This window comes from Podarcis erhardii (genome assembly GCF_964252035.2).
Source record: "Podarcis erhardii genome assembly, chromosome: 5".
Lineage (NCBI taxonomy): Eukaryota > Metazoa > Chordata > Lepidosauria > Squamata > Lacertidae > Podarcis > Podarcis erhardii.
This window is the reverse complement of record NC_138509.1, coordinates 40,079,199-40,101,347: the sequence shown is the minus strand read 5'-3', so window position 1 is coordinate 40,101,347 and position 22,149 is coordinate 40,079,199. Positions and strand designations below refer to the sequence as shown.

The 22,149-nt window shown below is 42.4% G+C and overlaps 2 protein-coding genes across 5 annotated transcripts in view; one reads left to right on the top strand and one right to left on the bottom strand.

Moving 5' to 3' along the window:
• Positions 1-22,149, bottom strand: part of STK32C (serine/threonine kinase 32C) — a 382,168-nt gene that overhangs the window by 245,704 nt on the left and 114,315 nt on the right. The gene's annotated exons all lie outside the window — the stretch shown is intronic.
• PWWP2B (PWWP domain containing 2B) overlaps positions 1-22,149 on the top strand; it is a 38,898-nt gene that overhangs the window by 14,308 nt on the left and 2,441 nt on the right. For all 4 annotated transcript variants that reach the window (XM_081863289.1, XM_081863286.1, XM_081863288.1 and 1 more), the window contains exon 3: positions 9,290-10,931. In XM_081863289.1, coding sequence (XP_081719415.1) covers positions 9,290-10,913 — 1,624 coding nt within the window. In that variant the 3' untranslated portion in view covers positions 10,914-10,931. The remainder of the gene's footprint in view (positions 1-9,289; positions 10,932-22,149) is intronic.

Below are 22,149 nucleotides of genomic sequence, written 5' to 3'. Positions count from 1 at the left end.
TAAAATAAAATAAAATATTTCCCTGCTGAAAGGTTCATTAGAACAATCTGTCTAATGAAGTGAAATATCGAGCCAGTGAGCATGCTACTTATTAATTTCTTTTTTGATGTAGGAGGTTCTAATTATAATTATTATAATAAAAATTTATACCGTATTTTTCGCCCTATAGGACGCACCGTCCCATAAGGCGCACCTAGTTTTTTTGGGGGGAAATAAAGGGGAAAAAATTATTTCCCACCCAGGCACGGGGCTGGGGCAGGGGAGGCCCGCCCGAGCTTCCCCCGACCCCAGCCCCCAAACAGGCAGCTCTCTGCAAGCCGTGGGAGCCCAGGGCTGGCTCCCGCCGCTTGCGGAGAGGTCCGCGAAGCCTGGACGCGCTGATCTCAGCGGGCGCAGGCTTCGGCATGCAGGCACCTCTCCGCAAGCGGCGGGAGTGCTCCCCCCGCTTGCGGAGAGGTCCGCGAAGCCTGGACGCGCTGAGCTCAGTGCGCGCAGGCTTCGGCATGCAGGCACCTCTCCGCAAGCGGCGGGAGCGCTCCCCCCGCTTGCGGAGAGGTCCGCGAAGCCTGGACGCGCTGAGCTCAGCGCGCGCAGGCTTCGGCATGCAGGCACCTCTCCGCAAGCAGTGGGAGCGCTCCGCTGCTTGCGGAGAGGTCCGCGAAGCCTGGAGAGCGAGAGGGTCTGTGCGCACCGACCCCTCTCGCTCTCCAGGCTTCAGCGAAAGCCTGCATTCGCCCCATAGGACGCACACACATTTCCCCTTCATTTTTTGAGGGGGGAAAGTGCGTCCTATAGGGCGAAAAATACGGTAATTTACACCCCACCCATCTGGCTGGGTTTTCCCAGCCACTCTGGGCGGCTCCCAACAGAATATTTAAAACACGATCAAACATTAAAAACTTCCCTAAACAGGGTTGCCTTCAGATGTCTTCTAAAAGTCAGATAGTTGATTATTTCCTTGACATCTGATGGGAGGGCATTCCACAGGGCGGGTGCCACTACCAAGAAGGCCCTCTGCCTGTTTCCCTGTAACCCCACTTCTTGCAGTGAGGGAACCGCCAGAAGGTCCTTGGAGCTGGATCTCAGTGTCTGGGCTGAACGATGGGGGTGGAGATGCTACTTCAGGTATACTGGGCTGAGACCGTTTAGGGCTTTAAAGGTCAGCACCAACACTTTGAATTGTGCTCAGAAATGTACTGGGAGCCAATGTAGGTCTTTCAGGACTGGTGTTATATGGTCTCAGCAGCCACTCCCAGTCACCAGTCTAGCTGCCGCTGATTGAGTGTGTTTGTCTCCATGCTCGGAATGTGTGTGAGGTGAGTGCCCTATCCCTTTACCCCATATAACCCAGGCTCTCCCCATGTTGTTGACCTACAACTCCCATGATCCCTGACCTCTGTCCACGCTGCTAGGGGCTGATGGTAACTGTGGCCTAAAACAGCTGGAGGACATCAGGTGCTCTGGAAGACTGTCTCATCCTACTTCCAATTTGGATTGTGTGAATTGGTCTTTGTAAAGCTTGAGTGCTTGGGGTTTTGTCAGTCAGTACTCAGGCACACACAAATAAGATTTTACGGATGTGTGTGGCCTGTCCTGGCTTTAATATAGCATGCCCATTCTTGTAACTGGCACCTCTGAGCATAGAGAAGGAATAGCAGATGTTGAACATCTTTATATTTGATGGGAAAGGAGGCTTGGCTTTGGAGATAGCAGGTCTGTGTTTACCCAGAAGTTTTTAGGAGATGCCTTCTCAACAGCAAGGAGATATCGTTTTGGCTACGTGTGTTAATGGCAACTTTCTTGAAGGCAGCAGCGAAAGCCTCCTCTCTCTGCAAAGCACCACTTTAATTCAAAAATCTCTCTTAAGATCGGGGCAATAATATCCTCTTGGGATTAAAATAGTTCTGGCTGAAGTATTCTTCTCTCCCCCTCCCAGGGCATACTGAGGAACAATTGAGGGTATTGTTCTCTTTTATACCACTGACACTTTCAGAAGTAGACCAGTGCTGTTAAGAGTACAATTGCTGTCTCTGAACATTTTCTTGCTGTCCCAAATCCAATAGCCAGAGATGGCAACACTGGGGGAGAATAATAAATGGGATTCTCAACCAAGAAAACACACATTCTCTACTGTAGAAATCAGATTTGCTCAGTTCTGGCTTCAGTTTTTATTTTGCCAAATGAAAGCTTTGCAAAGGAAATATTTCCCCCCTCAATAAGGGACCAGTGAAAGATTTGACAGGGAACACGCTTAATATATGGGAAAGAAGAGACTGAAGTTATGTTTCAGTTTGTGCTTTGTGCTGCAGTGAAGATTCAAAAAGTGATCATTTTTTTAAAAATATTTTGGAAAATGAAAGTTAAGATCTTCATGAAGTGGAATTATTCCATAGGTTCAGTGAACCTTTTGGGCGAAGTTGGTATACTTGTTCCTTGTCCAAGGGCACTAATATGATCCTATCTGGAAAACCTTTTCATTCAGTGGATGGAAGCAGCTTATAAATGCCAAGGAACAGATGCACAGATCCTGCCCTTCCATTGAAATGAATGGAGCTGCTTGCTTGCATCTCTGTAAGCATTTGAGCTCATGAATTGAATGGCACCCTGCTAATCAGAAGTAAAAAATTACCTGAAATAGCTAAGGCAATAGATTGCAGTTTTGGATGGCAAATAAGGTTTGATAACTTTCAAAAAGACAGTTCTGCATTGCTTGCATACTTTTCTTTGCGCCCATCAAGGTTGACTAGAAAGTTTGCAAAAGCAGCTTTGCATCCCTGGGGAGTTTGTGGAAGCCAGGTATCATTGATTCAAAAAGAACCCAAGTACCAACATTAGGGCTTTTAGTGGGTTGTGTTGTTTTTTTTTTAAATGACCTTGCACTTGAGGCCATATAATGTATCTTAGTAGACTAATTTCCAGGTGGCACTTTTATGGAGACCTGTGACCCATGTTGCATGCAAATCTTTTCCCCAGGCACAGAAATGGCACTCTGGAGTGCTATTGCTGCCTGGATTTGACCCCTAAATTGCAGACCTGAGTACAAAGTGGTTGGTGCAGTCTCCCACGCAAGAGAGCTGAGTCTTCAAAAGCTGGCTGCCAATATTACTTCAGTCTCCCCTGCGCTAGACTTCAGTCAGCCAAATGTCGTGCTGGCCTCTTTTCTGGTGTCCTGCTGCTATTGCAACAGCTCGGGAGTTCTTTGCTGTAACATATATATGCTTTCTGTATACAGTGGAACCTCGGGTTAAGTACTTAATTCATTTGGGAGGTCCGTTCTTAACCTGAAACTGTTCTTAACCTGAAGCACCACTTTAGCTAATGGGGCCTCCTGCTGCTGCCGCGCCACCGCCGCGCGATTTTTGTTCTCATCCTGAAAAAAAGTTATTAACCCGAGTCTGTAACCTGAAGCGTATGTAACCTGAGGTACCACTGTATATGGATTGATTATAGAAATATACCGTATTTTTCGCTCTATAAGACGCACCAGACCACCAGACACACCTAGTTTGGGGAGGAGGAAAACAAGAAAAGAAATATTCTGAATCTCAGAAGCCAGAACAGCAAGAGGGATCGCTGTGCAGTGAAAGCAGCGATCCCTCTTGCTGTTCTGGCTCCTGGGATAGCTGCGCAGCGAGCATTCGCTCCATAAGACGCACACACATTTTCCCTTACTTTTTAGGAGGGAAAAAGTGAGTCTTATAGAGCAAAAAATACGGTAAATGAGAATGGTAAATACTTGATATAGGCCTGCAACTGGACCAAAGACATTTTGATAGCTCTCTGAAATACAGATTCATCAAAAAATGAGTAGAAACAAGATTTCTGAAACAAGAGGAATGCTTTTTTTTTTTTTAATGATGTACACATGCTGAGTGTCTGGCTAGGACTGGGCAGACCTGGGTTCAAATCCTTATTATGTTGTCTAGCCACCTGGATGATCTTGGCTAGTTCATCACCGCTCATACTGACCTACTTCACAGAGTTGACATGGGGATAAAATGGGTGGAGAGCAATGTATGCTTCCCTGAAATTCTGGGGGAAAGGTGGTGTGTAAGTGTAAGGAAAAGAATAAATCTTTGAGTCCCTCCTTTGTGAGTGAGAGTGCAACCATGTACCTTTTTCATGGATTAAGACCTCCCCCCCCCCAATTAATTGACTGATCAATTAAGCAGAAGCAAGTGAAAACAGCATGCTCTTTAATTCTGGGATTTAAGCTTAGAGCTTTTCCAGTTAAACTGGAATTTGGGAGGAGTGGCAGAGTGAATTAAAAGAACAATAAAGGATTGGATCAGGAAATGCCATCTCAACCTTGTTCCACGAATTCATTTGATTATGTGTACATAACCTAAGCATCTGCAACATGTACAGATTTCCATGTGATCAGTAATCTGTAATTTCTTAGGGTTCTAGGTCATTTGGAGAGATCCATGCCTGTACAAGTGCTGTACACATGCATGCACACACACACACACCCCACACAGGTTAGTGTAGACCATTGGGAGAACGAACTGAAGCCAGGAACAGGGACAGCCATTGCAATCCTGATTCTCTTCACCTCCCTATTTGTTTTGAGATTGCTGTGTATTAAATTGAACAATGTTTTGCATTGTTTGGGAGTTGGGGGCTTGTCTCTCTGTGTTTGTTGGCTTTGGCTATAAGAGACTTGCTGCCAATAGGTTTGAACCCTTGGGCAGTTCCACCAGACATAGTGTAGTGAAATTAATTTCAAACAGGCCACCTCCTGACTTGAGCATTTTGGATCCTGGTCAGATAATTTCCTGTAGAAATTTAGGCACATGATGGCCTCTCCCCTCTGCAAGGACAAAGGACCTGTGAAGGCGATCTGCCCTTGGAGGCTAATGGCTTCTGATGGGATTCCTGAATGTTCTTGTGGATTTACTGGCAATTCTGTCTAAGCTCTGTTTACTCTCTGGAATAGAGGTAGATTGCGTGGTTGACACGATCCTGTCCTCTTCCACTATGCAGAGCACCTGAGAACTTTGTATATACAACTGAACTGCAGTTGCATTATAAAAGCATGACTTTAGTTTTCTGTTTGTTCTGCGCTGCTTTTTAGAATAGTGTTTTTGTATTTTGTCCTTCTGTTGCACTGTGCATGCTCAGAGATTGTTAGTTATTGGGTGGCTGAAGAAATTGCAGTAAGTCAACGATTCCTTTAACTTATTACAACCATTTTGGAAGCCACTTGAGACAAAGGTGGAACATGAAGGAAGATGGTACATGGTGTTCAGTTGAGGAGCTTCTGAGTAAAAGGTTAGATGGTGACTCACCATCTCTAAAAGAAAGTCAGTTGGTCACATTTAGGCCACATCCCAAACTAAAGAACATTGTACTTTGGCCATATTTACAACATCCCACCTGCCCTCCTACCTTTGCACCTAAACCTTTGACATTTAACGTGAAACAGGAAGGCCTTCAAAGAGGGAACTTTTAGAGCAAGATGAGTTGCCAAATGAGAAAATTAATGGGTTTAGAGCAATTGGAAATGCCACACATTCTGGCTGCTTAAATCTCATTTGTAGACCTATGTATATTAATAATTTGGTGGTTAATGGGCATAATAATTATATATATATTTGTTTCGTTTTTTAACTTCAGGGCAAAAGTAGAAGTTATATTCAGATCCATGCCATGCACAGCTTATAGAGTACAGTGGTACCTCGGAAGTCGAATCTGTTCCGGAAGTCTATTCGACTTCTAAAACGTGCAGAAACCAAGGCACGGCTTCCGACTGGCCATAGGAAGCTCCTGCAGCCAATCGGAAGCCGTGTAAGCTGCATCAGATGTTCGGGTTCCAAAGAACGTTTGCAAACCGGAACACTCACTTCTAGGTTTGCGGTGTTTGGGAGCCAAGGCGTTTGACTTGCAAGGCGTTTGACTTCCAAGGTACGATTGTATATGGGTTTGCACCAGGCTGTTGAAAATCCTAACTTTCAGTACTGTGGTACCTCAGGTTAAGTACTTAATTCATTCCGGAGGTCCGTACTTAACCTGAAACTGTTCTTAACCTGAAGCACCACTTTAGCTAATGGGGCCTCCTGCTGCTGCGGAAGCACAATTTCTGTTCTCATCCTGAAGCAAAGTTCTTAACCTGAAGCACTATTTCTGGGTTAGCGGAGTCTGCAACCTGAAGCGTATGTAACCTGAAGCATATGTAACCTGAGGTACCACTGTATATCATTTCTTTAACTCCTTTAACTTATCATTGTAGTGGCTGTTAACATCCATGCCATTTCACTTTGGGGATGGCAAGAGGTTCCTTTTGGGCAATTTGACACACATACCCCGAAGCCCCCTGCTCCCTGCCATGGCACCGTGCTGTTCAGGAGGGACTCTTGACCATTCAGAGAGGCTTTGGGTGGGTTGTAGGGGGACAGGAGAGAGGTGAAAGAGGAGTTTATTTGGTCTTCAGATCCAAGTTGCAGGCAACAGTTGCCACCAACCTTCTGAACATTAAACACTTTTACCCTAATCCTCCTTGATGCCTTTCAAACCTGCCTTCTCCTCAGGCAGATGAGATAACTGACCGGCTGCTTTAAAATAAATTTTTCGTCTCTAAGCATTTTTCTGACCTTCATCAAAAGCCTGCTTCTAAACAAATATTCAGCAGTCTCGGTTGCTTCAAGCTCTTGCTTGCTATTAAGGGCTTTACTTGAAAGAAGATTATACCAAAAAAAGGTTTATTTCATAAGCCTTATTTTCAACAGTCTGGGTTTATTTCCTGTGGGCTAATCTAGTCTAAATGTGGGGGAGGTGAGCGACATCAAATAGACAAAGGTATGTTTTTCATTCTAATGAAACGGACCCATGTTTGTCCATCCTCAGTTTACTCATTAATGATATGATATAAACAGGAATTGCATTTTAAAAGGCTGGGTATCGGGAATGTAGAGCATGAACTGAAATGACTGTTGCTCTTACTTCTTCCCCATTGTCTTCATAAATTGCAAAGAGAGAACACCCATTCCTCTTAGGATGGTACTTATGACTCCCTTGCTGCTCCCATGATGCTGAAATAATGTGGAGAGAACACCGCTGTCACTCAGATTTGGCTTTGTGATGGTGCCACATAGCCAATGAGGTTGGCCTATATAATGCTTTGCTCTGATTTGGCTTCAGAAGTCAGAGCTTACTGCCCTCGAGACTGGTGAGGGCAGCAAATCACACCAGGTCTGTGGTCCTAGCAGCAGCAGCAACAAACAGGCCACAGAAAAGAGAAGTAAGGTTCAATTTCCGTGTCTTCTCCCCAATCCTCCTCTAACATCCCAATCTACCTGTCACCTTTTGAGCCAGAGAGTTCACTAGAAAACTTTCTGCTCCACCCTTACGTGGCCTGAGAACAGCTAGTTCATTTCTTTCAGGTGCAATATAATTTACAAACTTCAGGATTCCTCATGGGAGCTGAGTAACAGGAAAAGAGCCAGTATGTTCCTTGGGAACCGGTTACTCAGAAATGCTGGGGCACCTAGAAGAACAACTGGTTAATTGCTTGCATAATGAGTAATGAGTTTTGTGTCTGGTGCAGAAGCCCATCATCAAATGAATGCCCCAATAAATAAGATGTCACAGTCCTTGCTGTCTTCAGTTTATAAGCCTTTGTCTTAATGGGTCTGTTTTTTTGTACCTATATATGTAACCCCAACAATCTTCACTCTTCACTCTTGCTTCTTTCTCCACATTGTTTTGTATGTGTGAGCATGATTCACCACAGGTTGGAATTCTTCATATGCAGTTTGTCCCTACACTTGAATAGGTCCCTGGCAGAGACACATGCCCGACTGGCATGTTCTCTCCCTCCTGGTCGATCGTTCGGGAGCTTCAAAAGCTTTCTTCAGCCCGAACATCACAGCGACTGATGCCAACAGACACCGGCACACTTAGGGATCCGCAGAGTTTGCGCACCTTGCGTGACAGACCTCAGCAACTCAGCATTTTGGCTAATCTACTTTATTTACATATAAACACACACGGAGCACTGCAACATGGCTCCCTCTCTCTCTAGCATCAGAGAGGAAAGAGAAAAAGAACAAAGGACGATAGTCCCACTTCACGGAACACAGTAACACAAACGTCCTGTCTCCGTCACTTCCCACTCTGTGAAGTCAAAACATATACCGTCATGTGATAGACAAAAATCCCATGACTGCAATCATGGAGCAGGAATTCTAACAAGTAGTAGCTTTGTCACCTGGCACCATAATGACTGCTGTTTGAAGAGGACCGCTTTTCCTTGAGAGTTCCCAAGCAACGCTAAGGTGTTTTTTTTGGGGGGGGGGGGGAAGGCCCACAGCATAAGTGTCTATCTTGAGAACTTGATGGCTATGCACAATTCACCCTTCCTGCATTGTGCTTGCTTTTCATTGGAACTTTTTAGTGTGCGACACATGGTGTTCAAAATTAGCCAGGCACATTTTGCACCTAACTATTGTCCACGTGCAACCAAGTGAAGATGCCTAGGTGCTAGGATGTTCCCTGACATTTCCACCATCTGGAGGTGCATTCCTGGGGATAATTGGATCTTGACTGTTTTCACACGCTAATACCCCATCCTGTAGAATTCTATCAGTTATATTTTATCTGCACAATCAAGAGTGAATTTCAGGAACCAAAATGCTTTTTCTGTTCAGGCTGAGCAGGAGCAGTGAAAAATATTATAGTTAACTATTATAGCTTGTCTTCACTTACCCCACCCCACTGCCCTGCTCACAGTTGTGAAGAATATTCTTAATGTTATGTATGGTCCGTGTCACCATTAAGAAAAAAGAGGTAGGAACTGGCTAACGTATATGTAGACTGTCCTTGGATAAAGTGACTTTTCTTTAAGTTCTCAAAGCTCTTAACCTAGCTCAAGCTTGTCATCTGAACTAGACAGATGTCACAGTTGGCCCATCATTTGAAAAATAAGACTTTAGAGCTGCCGGGCTCCAAAATGGCAACTAGGCATTCCACTTTGGCAACTATAACCTAGGAACCATTTGGCCCCTAGCTTATATACCTGAGTTTCTAACACTGGTCACACAAGAGGAATCTTTAGCACATAGTTTTGCTTGGGCACTCCATACAAAGAGCAAAACTACCTTTCTAAAGCGGTAGGTGATATTCTTCAGAGTTGTGAGATAAGAAGGATGCTTTCAAATTCTGCTGTGTAGAAATATTTTCAAACTGTTCTCTCTGTAATTTTTAGGGATGGTTAAATTGATTCTGATCTTATGTTTCTCTCTCCCCCCTCCCCCACCTTTTATTTTGTTCCCTACCCACGTTGCTCTAGGTCTGGGTTGTTTTGTGTTCCACCAGCTTCGTTACCAAAGACAGATGGGCCTCTAGATAAAACTTGCACTAACGGGACGTCTGAAGACAGGCAGCCCATACAGCTGGAGACTGGGCAGTGGCCTTTGGACGAAAAGCCTACCAAAGTCAACGGCGAGGAACAAGTTCCCCCCCTCTTGCCTCCACCACCATCAGGCAATGTTCTTCCTTACCCTCCCTATTTTGAGGGAGCCCCCTTCCCCCCTCCGTTGTGGCTAAGGTGCTCATATAATCAGTGGGTGCCTCAGCCCCCTCCAAGGACTATAAAAAGGACAAAGCGACGCTTGTCCCGCAATAGAGACCCTGGCCGGCTCATCATGAGCACCATTAGGCTGAGACCTAGGCGAGTGCTCTGTGAGAAGTGCAAGAACACCCTGAGCCCAGAGGAGGGGAACAAGGCCAGGCAGAACACAAAAACCAGGAGGAAGCTGAGCATCGAGGACAAGGAGCAAAAGAGGCACAGCGAGTCCGACTACGGAGAGAAAAGGGGCAAAAGAGAAAAGAGGGAGGAGGAGAAGTTCCCCAGGGAGTTGATGCACAGGACTCCGGTTATAAAAATATCTTACAGCACCCCACAAGGTAAAGGGGAGGTGGTGAAAATCCCCTCCCGGGTTCATGGCTCAGGGAAGCTGTTTTGTCCTCAGAGCAGAGGGGAGGACCAAGAGGAGACCAGAGACTCGGAAGAGGATCAGGAAACCAAATGTTTTGTGGATAAGTCTGCAGGCGGTCAGCTTGCTTCCATTCCAAAGTTAAAGTTAACCAGGCCTGTGCATTCCAGTGCAGATGTTCCACCTCCCAAGATCAGGCTGAAACCCCATCGGATCAATGAAGGGGACGTTTCAATTTACAAAGCGGAACTTATCGACCAGATGAATGTCCTTCCCAGTCACAGAGAGTCTCGTGCTGCTTCTTTTTATACCGATGAGTCTGCGGATAGAAGTTTAGCCGAGATGTCTTCAGGGAGCTCCTGTGAAGACGACGACTTCAAAAGGTTTCCCCAAGGTAAAGATGGACACGATAACTTGGCTTTCCTTATGAATTACCGTAAGAGGAAAGCGGATTCTTCTAGCTTATCGGTGTGTAGCAATGACAGCCTAGACGAATCCAAATCTTCTAGCTCGGAAGTAACATCGCCAGACATGTGTGACTTTTTACCTGGCGACGATGCGTCCGTCTCTTCGTCCTCGAAAGATGAGCGAAAGATTGTGCCCCCATTAACAGTAAGACTGCACACGCAAAGTGTCGCAAAGTGTATCACTGAAGATGGAAGGACTATTTCAGTCGGGGATATCGTTTGGGGCAAAATCCATGGCTTCCCCTGGTGGCCGGCCCGTGTGCTCGACATAAACGTCAGCCAGAAGGAGAATGGAGACCCTTCCTGGCAAGAAGCAAAAGTTTCATGGTTTGGTTCTCCAACGACATCTTTCTTGTCTCTCTCAAAACTCTCCCCTTTCTCTGAATATTTCAAACTGCGATTTAATCGTAAGAAGAAAGGGATGTATCGGAAAGCTATAACAGAAGCTGCCAAGGCAGTGGAACACCTGACCCCAGAAATAAGAGACCTCTTAACACAGTTTGAAACATAATTTTGGCTTCAGTTGCAGGTAAGTGCATTTGGGAGACGGCACGTGCATTACACAAGCTGATTTAAGCACCTGTGTGATTGGAGTTTGTTTTTCAGAGTTTTTAAAAGTGAGAGGGATGGACTGCTTCAGTGGGAATTAATCAAAGGGGCTGCATAGTACACTATTAAAAGTGTGCATTTTGTTGTTTTTTTCCGTATATTGTTTTTATTGCTTTGCTTCATGAAAAAAAAGAAATATATATATACATACATACAAACAGAAAAGAATAGAAGTACAATACAGTATAAAGAAACAAAGTGAAAGTAAAATAAATAAAAAAGAAAAAGATATATATATACATGGACTTAGTTTTTACATCCACCACATTACCTGATCTTTGCTTTCTAGGCTTCCTTTAGCTTCTCCGAGAATCATTCGAAGTAATACTTTAAGTTACACATTTCTTAGTCTATATTGTCGTTGTATCTCTTCATATGCATTTCTTAGTTTATATTATCCTCATAAATTGTTTAGTCTCCTATTATCTTTCAACAATAACTCTTATTTTTTCACAGTACGTCTCTGAATCCCTTTAGCGTTATTTTCCCTTGGTTAATGAATTCCAGATAATCTACATATTTTCCCCAATCCTTGGTGAACTTTTGGTCTTTTGTATATCTTACTTTACCTGTGAGTCTATCCAGTTCCATGTAATCTAACAGCTTTGATCTCCACTCCTCCACCGTTGGAGTTTCCTGCTTTTTCCACATCTGGGCCAGCATTACTCTTGCCGCTGTAACTGCATAATATACTAATCTACAGTCTTCTTTTTTTATCTCATGACCTAATATACCTAATAAAAAGATTTCTGCTTTCTTTGAAAACGTATATTTTAAGATCTTCTTTAATTCAGTGTAAATCTTTTCCCAGAACTGTTTCACTCTTCCACACTCCCACCACATATGGTAGAAGGAGCCCACACTGACCTTACATTTCCAACACTTGTTATCCACCTTATACATTTTCGATAGTTTCATAGGTGTTAAATACCACCTATAAAACATCTTCATTACGTTTTCTTTTATCGTTATACACGCCGTGAAACTAAGTCCTTCCTTCCAAAGTTTAAATAGTATATTATGTCCTACATCCTTTGCCCAGCGGATCATCACGCACTTCACTTCCTCATCTCCTAGATTCCAATCCAACAATATCCTATACATTTTCGATATAATTTTCTCTTCTTTATTTATAATCTCTATCTGAAACTTGGATTCCTTCTCTCCATAACCTCTTTCTTTAAGATCCTTTCTAAACATTTGATTCACCTGGAGGTGATGTAGCCAGTCATAAACATATTCTTTAACCTGGTCATATGGTCGTATCTTCCAATTCCCCTCCTCTTTGATTATTAACTGATTATATGTTGCCCAGTTACTTCTCATATTGGTAGTCTTCACACACATGACTTCCAGAGGCGAAAGCCAATGTGGTGTTTTCGGTTCCAGCAGATTTTTATATTTTTCCCATGTCTCAATTAATGGCCCTCTAAAAGTATGGTTCCTAAAACCCTTGTATATTTTCCATTTATCCCGCCATAAATAGGCGTGCCAGCCGAAGTTGTTGTCATGGCCCTCCAAGTCAAGTAGTTCCCTGTTCTCTAACTTTACCCAATCTTTGACCCAACATAGGCAAACTGCCTCATAATATAACTTTATATCCGGCAAGGCGAAACCCCCTCTTTCCTTTATATCTGTTAATAATTTGAACTGAATCCTAGGTTTCTTTCCCTGCCAGATGTATCTCGAGAGCACTCGTTGCCATTCTTTGAAGATTCGGCTACCTTTAATTATAGGGATAGATTGAAACAAAAACATCAGCCTTGGAAGCACATTCATCTTGATCGTATTAATCCTTCCCCAGAATGACAGATTCAGCCTTCTCCAAATTTCCAGATCTTTTTTTATTAGCCTCCACGCCGGTTCATAATTGTTTTTAAATAAGTCTATATTCTTAGGTGTTATCCAAATACCTAGATATTTCACTTTTTTAACCACCTCTATTTGCGTTTGCTGTTGGATTATTTCTGTTGTTTTCTGATCCAAGTTTTTACCTATTATTTTTGTTTTACACTTATTTATTTTGAACCCTGCTACCTCTCCAAACTGGTCTAATTCTTTTAATATTTCTCCTGTCGCAATTGTTGGTTCTTCTGTCATTATTACTACGTCATCTGCGAAGGCTTTGGTCTTATATTCATTCTTTCCAATTTGCACTCCTTTTATTCTTTGGTTCTGTCTTATAGAGTTTAATAAAACTTCTAGAGTCATTATAAACAGAAGCGGGGAGAGTGGACAACCCTGTCTTGTTCCTCTTTGTATCTTTATCTCTTCTGTTACTATATTATTGATAATCAACTTCGCTTTCTGGTCTGTATATATGGCTTTCACTCCATTAAAGAAGTCATTTCCCACCTCCATATGTTCTATATTTTTCAACATGAAGTCCCAAATGACATTGTCAAATGCCTTCTCGGCATCTACAAACATCATTGTAACCTGTTTGTCAATCCTGGCAGATAGGTACTCTAACATGTCAATTATAATTCTTGTGTTGTCTCTCATCTGCCGACCTGGCAGGAATCCCGCTTGGTCCCTATGGATAATTTCTGATAACAACCTTTTCAACCTTTTTGCCAGGATCCCTGCAAATATTTTATAATCTGTATTCAACAGTGAGATCGGTCTATAATTTTTGACCTGGGTTAAATCTGCATCTTGCTTGGGGATAAATGTAATAAATGCCTCCTTCCAGGTCTCTGGGAGTTCTCCTTTCCTTAAAATATTATCTATAGTTTCTTTTAAAGGTCCCACCAAAATGGGTTTCATCTCTTTGTAATAACCTGCAGTGAATCCATCGGGACCAGGGGCTTTTCCCCTCTTTAGCTCTTTAATTACATCTTCTATTTCATCACTTCCAATTGGAGTATTTAATCGTTGTCTTTCCTCCATTGAGATTTTCTGCACTCCTTTGTCCTTCAGAAATCTCTCTATTTTCCTTAAGCTAACTCTCTCTTTTTTAGAATATAAACTTCTGTAATAGTTAAGAAACTCTCTCCTGATCTCTCTAGGAACGGTTTTCTCTTCGTCTCCCACTTTTATTTTGTTTATTGTAGTCTGTTCCTTTCTCTTTTTGATTTGCCATGCAAGCCACTTGCCGGATTTATTTGAAAACTCAAAATTTTTTTGTCTTAATTTTTTAATGTTCCACTCCACTTCTCTATTAATTATTGTGGCAAATTGTGCTTGCAGAATTTTAATTCTTTCTTTTGCTTTTTGACAGTTGGGTTTCTGAGACAATTTTTGTTCATTTATCATTATCTGCTTCAGAATTTCCTCTCTTCCTTTCTCTCTATTCTTATTTTTAATTATGTTCTGCTCGATAAAGTAGCCTCTTATTACTGCCTTACTTGCATCCCACACTACATTGATCTTTGTTCCTTTACCACAATTTTCAGTGAAATATTGCTTTAACTTTTCCTGCGCTGTTTCAACAATTTTTTGGTCTTCCAGAAGATAGTCCTTTAATCTCCATCTGAAAGTTCTTGGCTCCAGGCTTTTTAATTCTAACTCTATCGGGTTATGGTCTGAGATTACACTTGGTCTTATTTCTATTAGTTTAGTTCTTGGGCATAGTTCGCTTGAGATCCATATCTGATCGATACGTGACATCGACTTATTTGGTTCAGAGTGGAAGGTGAATTGTTTATCTAGTGGGTGTTTCAAACGCCATATATCTATCAAATTACCGTTTTCAACCATTGAGAAAAAAGATTTTGGTAGTTTCCCATTCTTACTTCCTCCTTCCCTACACCTATCCGCTTCTAGTGAAACCACCCCGTTTAGATCGCCCATTAGAACAATTTTTTGATCAGCATATTCACATATTTTCTCTTCCAACTTTTTAAAAAATTCCGACTTACTGTCATTTGGGGCATATACCCCAATAACAACCAAATTTTCTCCTTGCCAGTTAATATGGACCCCTATTATCCTGCCTTCTTCATCTTTAAATATTATTTTAGCTTCAATCTTATTTTTGATATATAATATCACCCCTCTTTTCTTCTCCTTATCCAAGGACTCAAATTCATTCCCCAGCCTCCTATTAATTAACACTTTCCTATGCCTTCTGGCTATATGCGTTTCTTGGAGACAGATGATATCCAGATTTTTCCTTTTCAGATATTGCTCAATTTTATTCCTCTTTTCCTTCCCATTCATCCCATTAACATTCCAGCTCCAAATTTTTAACCCCATAATTTCTGATCCTTACTTTACAAATTCCCTGGGTCTTCCTCTTCTACCTCTTCCTCTATCTCTTCATCCGGTCCACTCCCCCCTCCTCCTCTTCCTCTTTTGCTTCTGATTCTCCTAAAACTCTTCCTTCCGCTCCCCCCCTTCCATTCGTCTCCACCCTTAGCTCTTTATATTTCCTCAGGAATTTCCCGGTTTCCTCCTGGTTTGATAACCTATGCTTCTTACCTCTGTATGTAAAAGATAACCCCTCCGGGAATTCCCATCTAAATTCGAAGAAAAGTGTGCATTTTGGGGGTATCTTGCACTGTGATATAAAAGTTTGGGTATATTAAGGGCTTAGTCCTGGTCACTACCAAGTCACCCCAGAGTATCTTTTCCATCTTTTGAAATTGGAAAGTTTGGAGTTAGAGCTTTTTCAGTGGCAGGGGGGATTAAGTCAGCGTTTATTAGAGAGCTTGCCAAATACCCTTATTGAAAGACAACTGTAAATTGGTCTTGTATGGGTCTTGTTGTTCCTCATGACAAATAAGAACTTGAGAAAAACTTCCCGGATCAGCCAGAGGCCTCTGTAGTGCAGTGTCTTGTTTTCACACTGGCCAATGAGATACTGACAGGAAGCCTGCAAGCAGAACCTGAACACACAACAGCACTCCCTACAAATTGCTTTGTATTGATGTGATGCGTATAATAGAAAATATAATTTAGGGAATTCCTCTGTGTGGCCTGGAGTGTTTTGTTTGGGGTCTTTTTTAAACAATGACAACTGGGAATGAAATTACGGAAAGTACCATCTAGATACGCTGTATTTCTGTGGCATCATCACCATCATCAGTAAACTATTTTTTTGTTGGGTAGCTTTTTCCTCAAAACTTGATGAAATTGTGCTCACACACTTGGGGGGGCACACTAATGGTGCTCCCCCACCCAGCTCATGCCTCCATGTAGACACTTGCCTGCCTGTCTCATTCCTGCCCTCTGTTATATTCTTTGCTGTAGTAAGGATTGCTAATCCCTTAGCTTGTCAGAGCTTGTTACTTGCTTCCTTTTTTGAAATTTTGTACACCGCTTATATGGACTGTTGCAATCCGTTTAAAGCAAATGTAAAACCAGCAACTTCTTAAAATGGATATTGGTAATTAAATTATACGTCTGGGTCGGCACATTCACTGTGAGCATTAAGTGAGTGCACTTGAGGATTCCCCTGCCACCAGCCTATCTAACCTAACATGCAAAATGGCTGGAGCTTTGCTACAGTAATTGGGGATTGTGCCTATATATGGTTCCCCCCCTACCTGTGGCATCTGGAAACTGATTTCTAAGCCATAGTCGTTGCTAGTTGCTCTTGAGCCATGTGGGTCTCTGCACTTCTCTCTTGCTTCCCCTTCCACCTAATGCACAGACCCTCTTTTACAGCTTCTTGGAGCATTAGCTGCCAGGCAACAGGCAGATATCAGCTGGTTCATCCTGTCGGCTAATTTTCTTCATAGCTTCCTCAGCATAAAGAATATGGCTCTGTAGTCCAGCAAGGATTTCTCTGCCCAAAGCAATCCAATTTATTTGAGGTACATGCTAAAGTTCCCCCTTCCCCTTCTGTGTCTAGCCAAATTAAACCAAGTTTCTCAAGGTAGGAATAGTAACAACTGGGAACTGTTACGTTTGGGCAGAATGACAAACTCCAGGTTGGGGAAAATAAATATAAGGTAGGAGAAGGAATACTTAACCCCACCTCCTGGCTTCGCACCCAGCGTTCGAAATTCCCATTGTTCTAGGTGCGTTTTGTGACAGGGAATTTCATTAATGCGAGCAGTTTCTGAGCTCTGGGCACAATACTGCGTCTAAGATTTCAGATTAAAACTGCCACTGCTGGAAGGAAAAGAGGAGCCTTTTCTGCCTCCCTACTTCCAGCCACTCTCTGAAGACTAGAGAAGGGACCCTCATAAGAATATTAGGAGGGGTAAGGCAGAGGGGGGGGGTGCATGTCTTTGTTTTTTACAGTCTTCAGATGAGGACTAGACCATGTGAAAAATGAACATAGGATGTTAGCTGCAGTTCATTCATTTTCAGCTTTGTATTCTTGTTATAAAAAAGTGTGCCTAGGCACTTGGTTGGGGTGCCCATAACCTAGGTTTAAGGTGCCATTTCGTTCCTAGCTTTCATATCTCAGTTTCTAACATGATTCTCACCCCCACCCTATGGAGAGAAATATTGTGGGGGTGATGCAAATATGTGGGCAGGGTGCAATTGTCCCATCCGCATGGTGTTTGCTTCATTCTCACACATCCCTGCTGAAGTCATCCTGTAAGCAGCCTGATTCTGCGCAGGTGGATTCTGATGTAACTCCCACTTTGCTCAGTGAGCTTTCTTCCACTAGCTTCCAGGTGAAAGTCACCATTGATTTTTTTTTTCTTTAAAAAGAAAATCAAATCTATCCACAACCACAGCAGCTCCTGAAGGAAGTGGAGAAGGAAAAGCATTGCTGTGGAACCTGCTTTAGATGGGATGGCTTCATTTTGGAGGAGCTTCAGCATCTGAACAGCAGTTAATCTGTTATGCTTTGGTATTTGGGCTTTGTCTGAAGAAGATAACCACCTTTCTAGCAGCTTTCTCTCTTTCAGTCATTGAACGCAACCAAAGACCCCAACTTCATCATCTGCTGTGCCTCCCCCTAACCTCCATCCCACCCAGAAAAATCACCTCCTCCTTTTGTTCTCTAGTTTCAGTTATCTCAGATCTGTAAAACTTTGCTGGTCAACTCTTTTGTTCAGCCAAAACCAGTCAATTCAGCAAAGACCATTCCCTCGGAAATTGTTTCCAGGGCTACCGAAGATGACCGAGAGTTGGATGCAGAAAATAAGTGTCTGTGTGAAAGGGGCAAATGAACAACTCTGCTGGATGAATGCAAGGAAATTGAGGAAGTTCCAGAAGAGATCACTTCATGTAAATTGAAGGGCTTCTCTTCTTATTGAAGGCTGGGCCTCTGACCGCATATCTTAATTCTAAGGGATTTTCTCTAACTGCAGGCAGTAATAGTGCTGAAATAAAAGTGCTAATGTAATTTGGTTTTTTTATCATTTCCCCCCCTGTAGAGGGCTATTGTTGTGGGGGATCAGATGCAGTCTTTTCAAACTGGTTTTCACGCGATAAGACTGGAAAGAAAATGCTTAGTGGGAAGTCGGGGTAATAACTGCAGTTATCTGACCTAGAAATAGATAATCTATGATGACCAGCTGCAGTCTGGTAGTGTGGAGCCCTGCTGTTAAGCAGCCACGAAATGTAATGTGTAGCTGTCAGAGGCTAATAAGAATGCAGCGGCTAATAAGAATGCAGGGCTGCATAACGAAGAAAGGCCAATTAGTGTTTTAGCAGGTGGCCAAACAAAATTTATGGTCGACTGATTCAGAGTTTGGTTTTTGTTTTTGTAGTCTTGGTCACAGATCTGCAGTCACTGAATAAAATGCTTGCGAGAAGTGCAAGATTTATTTTATTATAGCCCTATGATTTCCCCCCTCCTTCCCTTTTGGTGCTCTGTAGCACCGCCAATATGACACCAACATACGACGGCCTCTGTGCTGGTGGAGCTTTTGTCCTGTTCCCATATTTCTGAGGATAGAACCCTGTACTAGCTTACATGGGGGCAAGTCCAATTGAACTCAGTGGGGCCTACTTCTAAGTAGGTATTATAGGATTGTACTCTCAGAAATGTTCTTAGTTTGGGTTGTCTTTTTTTTTTTAAAGCAGTGCTACTCCTGTCTAGCTTTTGGGATCATGAGAAGTATAATACAAGTGAGATGAGTGAAATCGAAGTTGTCAAGACAAAAAGCCTGGTTTCCTTGAGGAGATAAATCAGTGATCTTGGCTTTATTGGGTGGGTAGCTGGGGGGTTACAAATGCCCATGCTGAAGTTCATTAAGAAACAAAAATAATGGGAATTGTTGAAGAGAGATACTGTCATTGTCCCTTGACAATGGGTCATCTAGTAAAGGTAAAGGACCCCTGGACGGTTAAGTCCAGTCAAAGGCGACTATGGGGTTGCGGCGCTCATCTCGTTTTCAGGCCAAGGGAGCCGGCGTTTGTCCACAGGCCGCTTTCTGGGTCATGTGGCCAGCATGACTAAACCACTTCTGGCACAATGTAACACCATGATGGAAACCAGAACACACAGAAATGCAGTTTACCTTCCCACCACAGTGGTACCTATCTTTCTACTTGCACTGGCGTGCTCTTGAACTGCTAGGTTGGCAGGAGCTGGGACAGAGCAACAGGAGCTCACCCCATTGCGGGGATTCGAACTCCCGACCTTCTGATTGGCAAGTCTAAGAGGTTCAGTGGTTTATACCACAGCACCACCACTCTCTCCTCATCTAGTCCAACCCCTGTAGTGCAGGAATCTCAGCTACAGCATCCATAAGAGATGGCCATCCAGCCTCTGCTTAAAAACATCCAAGGAACCCATCAGTGAGCAAGGTGTTCCTTGTTGTGCCCTTGTGGTTTGAACTGGAGCATGCAGGGCAGCTTGGAGAGTATGAAGAGAGCATGGAGAGTATGAACTAGAGTGCATCTAGCAGTCTAGCTCTGCTGTAGCGCATTGCAGGAAAAGATTGGTAAAAGTAAGCAAGCTGTCAGCCAAAGACGTTTCTCTGCTATCGCTGGTCCTTCTCACTGAGGAACCTGATAAGTTTCCAAGAAGCCACTGGGTTCTCTGGGAAACAGTTTAGAAAACCAAGCTCTGAAGCGTAGGTACATATTGCTAAACACAGCTAGCCTTGGAGAGTCTCATGTGACTTGTATGTTCTCTGTGGCCACAGTTTTTCTTTATGTATTTGGTCCAGAACTCAATAAGTACCGGTATTTTGTGTGATTTACGGTGCAAGTGCAGTTGATGTGCTCCAAGCTTGTTGGATCTTCTTCGTTCTTGGTGGTGGTTGTTTCACTACAAACCCAAGGTCCACTAACCAGAGCAGCTCAGCATTTGGAATCAAGGAATAGGATTCCTCTGAGTTCAGCCCAGGAAACTTGTTTTTGGCACCAGAATGGAACTTGCAGTCCTTTGACACAGAAAACCCACTCCTGTTTTTCTCCTAAGATTTCGTTGTTTCAGCAGTCTAATTTAGAGGGTGGGATCCCTTTTGTTGTTGCTTTAACAACTGGGAGTTAGCTCACCTACTGCAAATCTACCTTCTGCCAGTCCCTGATTTAGTAATGTAATTATTCTTTTCTTGGTTTTTTATTATAAACTGAAATGAATCATGAACTCTGAAGCTAGATTTCTTTTTCTTTTTAGAAGTGGTGTTATCTGGTGTATCTTGCAGCCGCAGGGCTTGTCTCCAAGAATATGGTCACCCAAAATTGTTCTTTTGTTGTCAAAAACAATGGTCTTTAGCTTTTGATTGTAATATTTGGACTCGATCCATCTCTGTGGATTTATGAAAGAGGCACTTGTTTCAGGAAGAGACCTCTTTACTTAAGGCATCAAAAAATGTAGAGCTATTTATTAAACTTCTGTAGATGTTGAAAAGCTGAGGAAAGTTACATAATCACAAGTATATTTATCATCATTTATTCATCATTCAGTCTCAGGGTGGGTTAAAATCATTTAAGACAAAATGTTCAAACAGATCCAAACATCCCTAAAATCAACTCTTAAGAGATACAGATGTTTTGTGGTTGGACACTGGACAACCTCAGCAACAACGAAAGGCAAAATGAAAATTCAGTGGCCACTGGTTCTAAAAGGAGTACATTGTTGTGATTATTTAAATTTTTTAATTTCTATCCCCCCCCCGACTTCCTCCCAAAAGAGCTCAGAGTGGCAAACACAGCAGTGATTAAACAATACAATAAAAAATAAAATAAGAACATCTAAAAACAATTAAAATCATGTAAAACAATCACATGCTCTTACAGCTAATGATTTCAAGGTTGCCAGGAACAGTATCTCTCAACCATCAAATGCTTGAAATGTTTCCAATTTTTTTAACATTTTGACAAATTTAATTCCATTTCTAAAGCAGCAGGTGTGTCTGGCAAGAATTGTTCCACTATTAAGGTAACTTCATCCTAAGTGTTTTGAAAGCTTCTTTTCAGTTGTCAGCACAAGCTGATATTGCATGTGAAGATTACCGTAACTTACTTCAATGCGCGTGCTGCTACTGCTTCCTTTTTGTGAAATTCTCGAGAAATAAGAAATCTCTATTACTCTATAATGTAAATTCTTTCCAGAAATGGATCTTGTCAGCTCTGCCTCCCTGCTTCTCAAGCTGGTTGTGCTTTAAAATTCCAAAGTATTTAATATATTATAAAGTATGTTATGTGCATTTTGTTTTGTTTTTTTAAATAATTTTTATTAACCGGCCAATCAAATCAAATTAAATCACATCACATAAATTCCGAATTACAAAGCCGAATTTTAAATTTTGTTGGGGGGACCCATATTTCAAGATCCGAAGGGGGATTCTGATCATCTTCTTGCTACTGCGTTAATGTCCAAATCAGTCCAAACAAAGTTCATAATTCCATCCAGTCTTATCTTGCTGTTTCCACATCACCTCTTGTTGATATATTTTCTCTTTTTTCTTTATGATCTCTTCTGATAGTCTCCTTAAGCCGATAAACACCAATAATAATCCTGTGTGAATTTTCCGTTCTTCCAATCCTCAAATCGAGATGGTTTCCATATATCATCACCTTCATAGATAACAGCGCTCTTTCCATCATTAATTACAGAACTGTCATTCTTAAGTCCCACTGAGGAGTTTCACCCACAATATAAAAACATCTCTATTTCTCTATTTCTCCTCTCAGACTTAAGTCCTCCGATAGAACTTCCCAATATGGCGATGGCATTTTTAACTGCATCATTCCAAAGCTCTTATACATTCCACGCTCTTCTTAAAACATGCTTTGGTTCGAAAGTTTATCTCCACACAGCCTTAAATCCA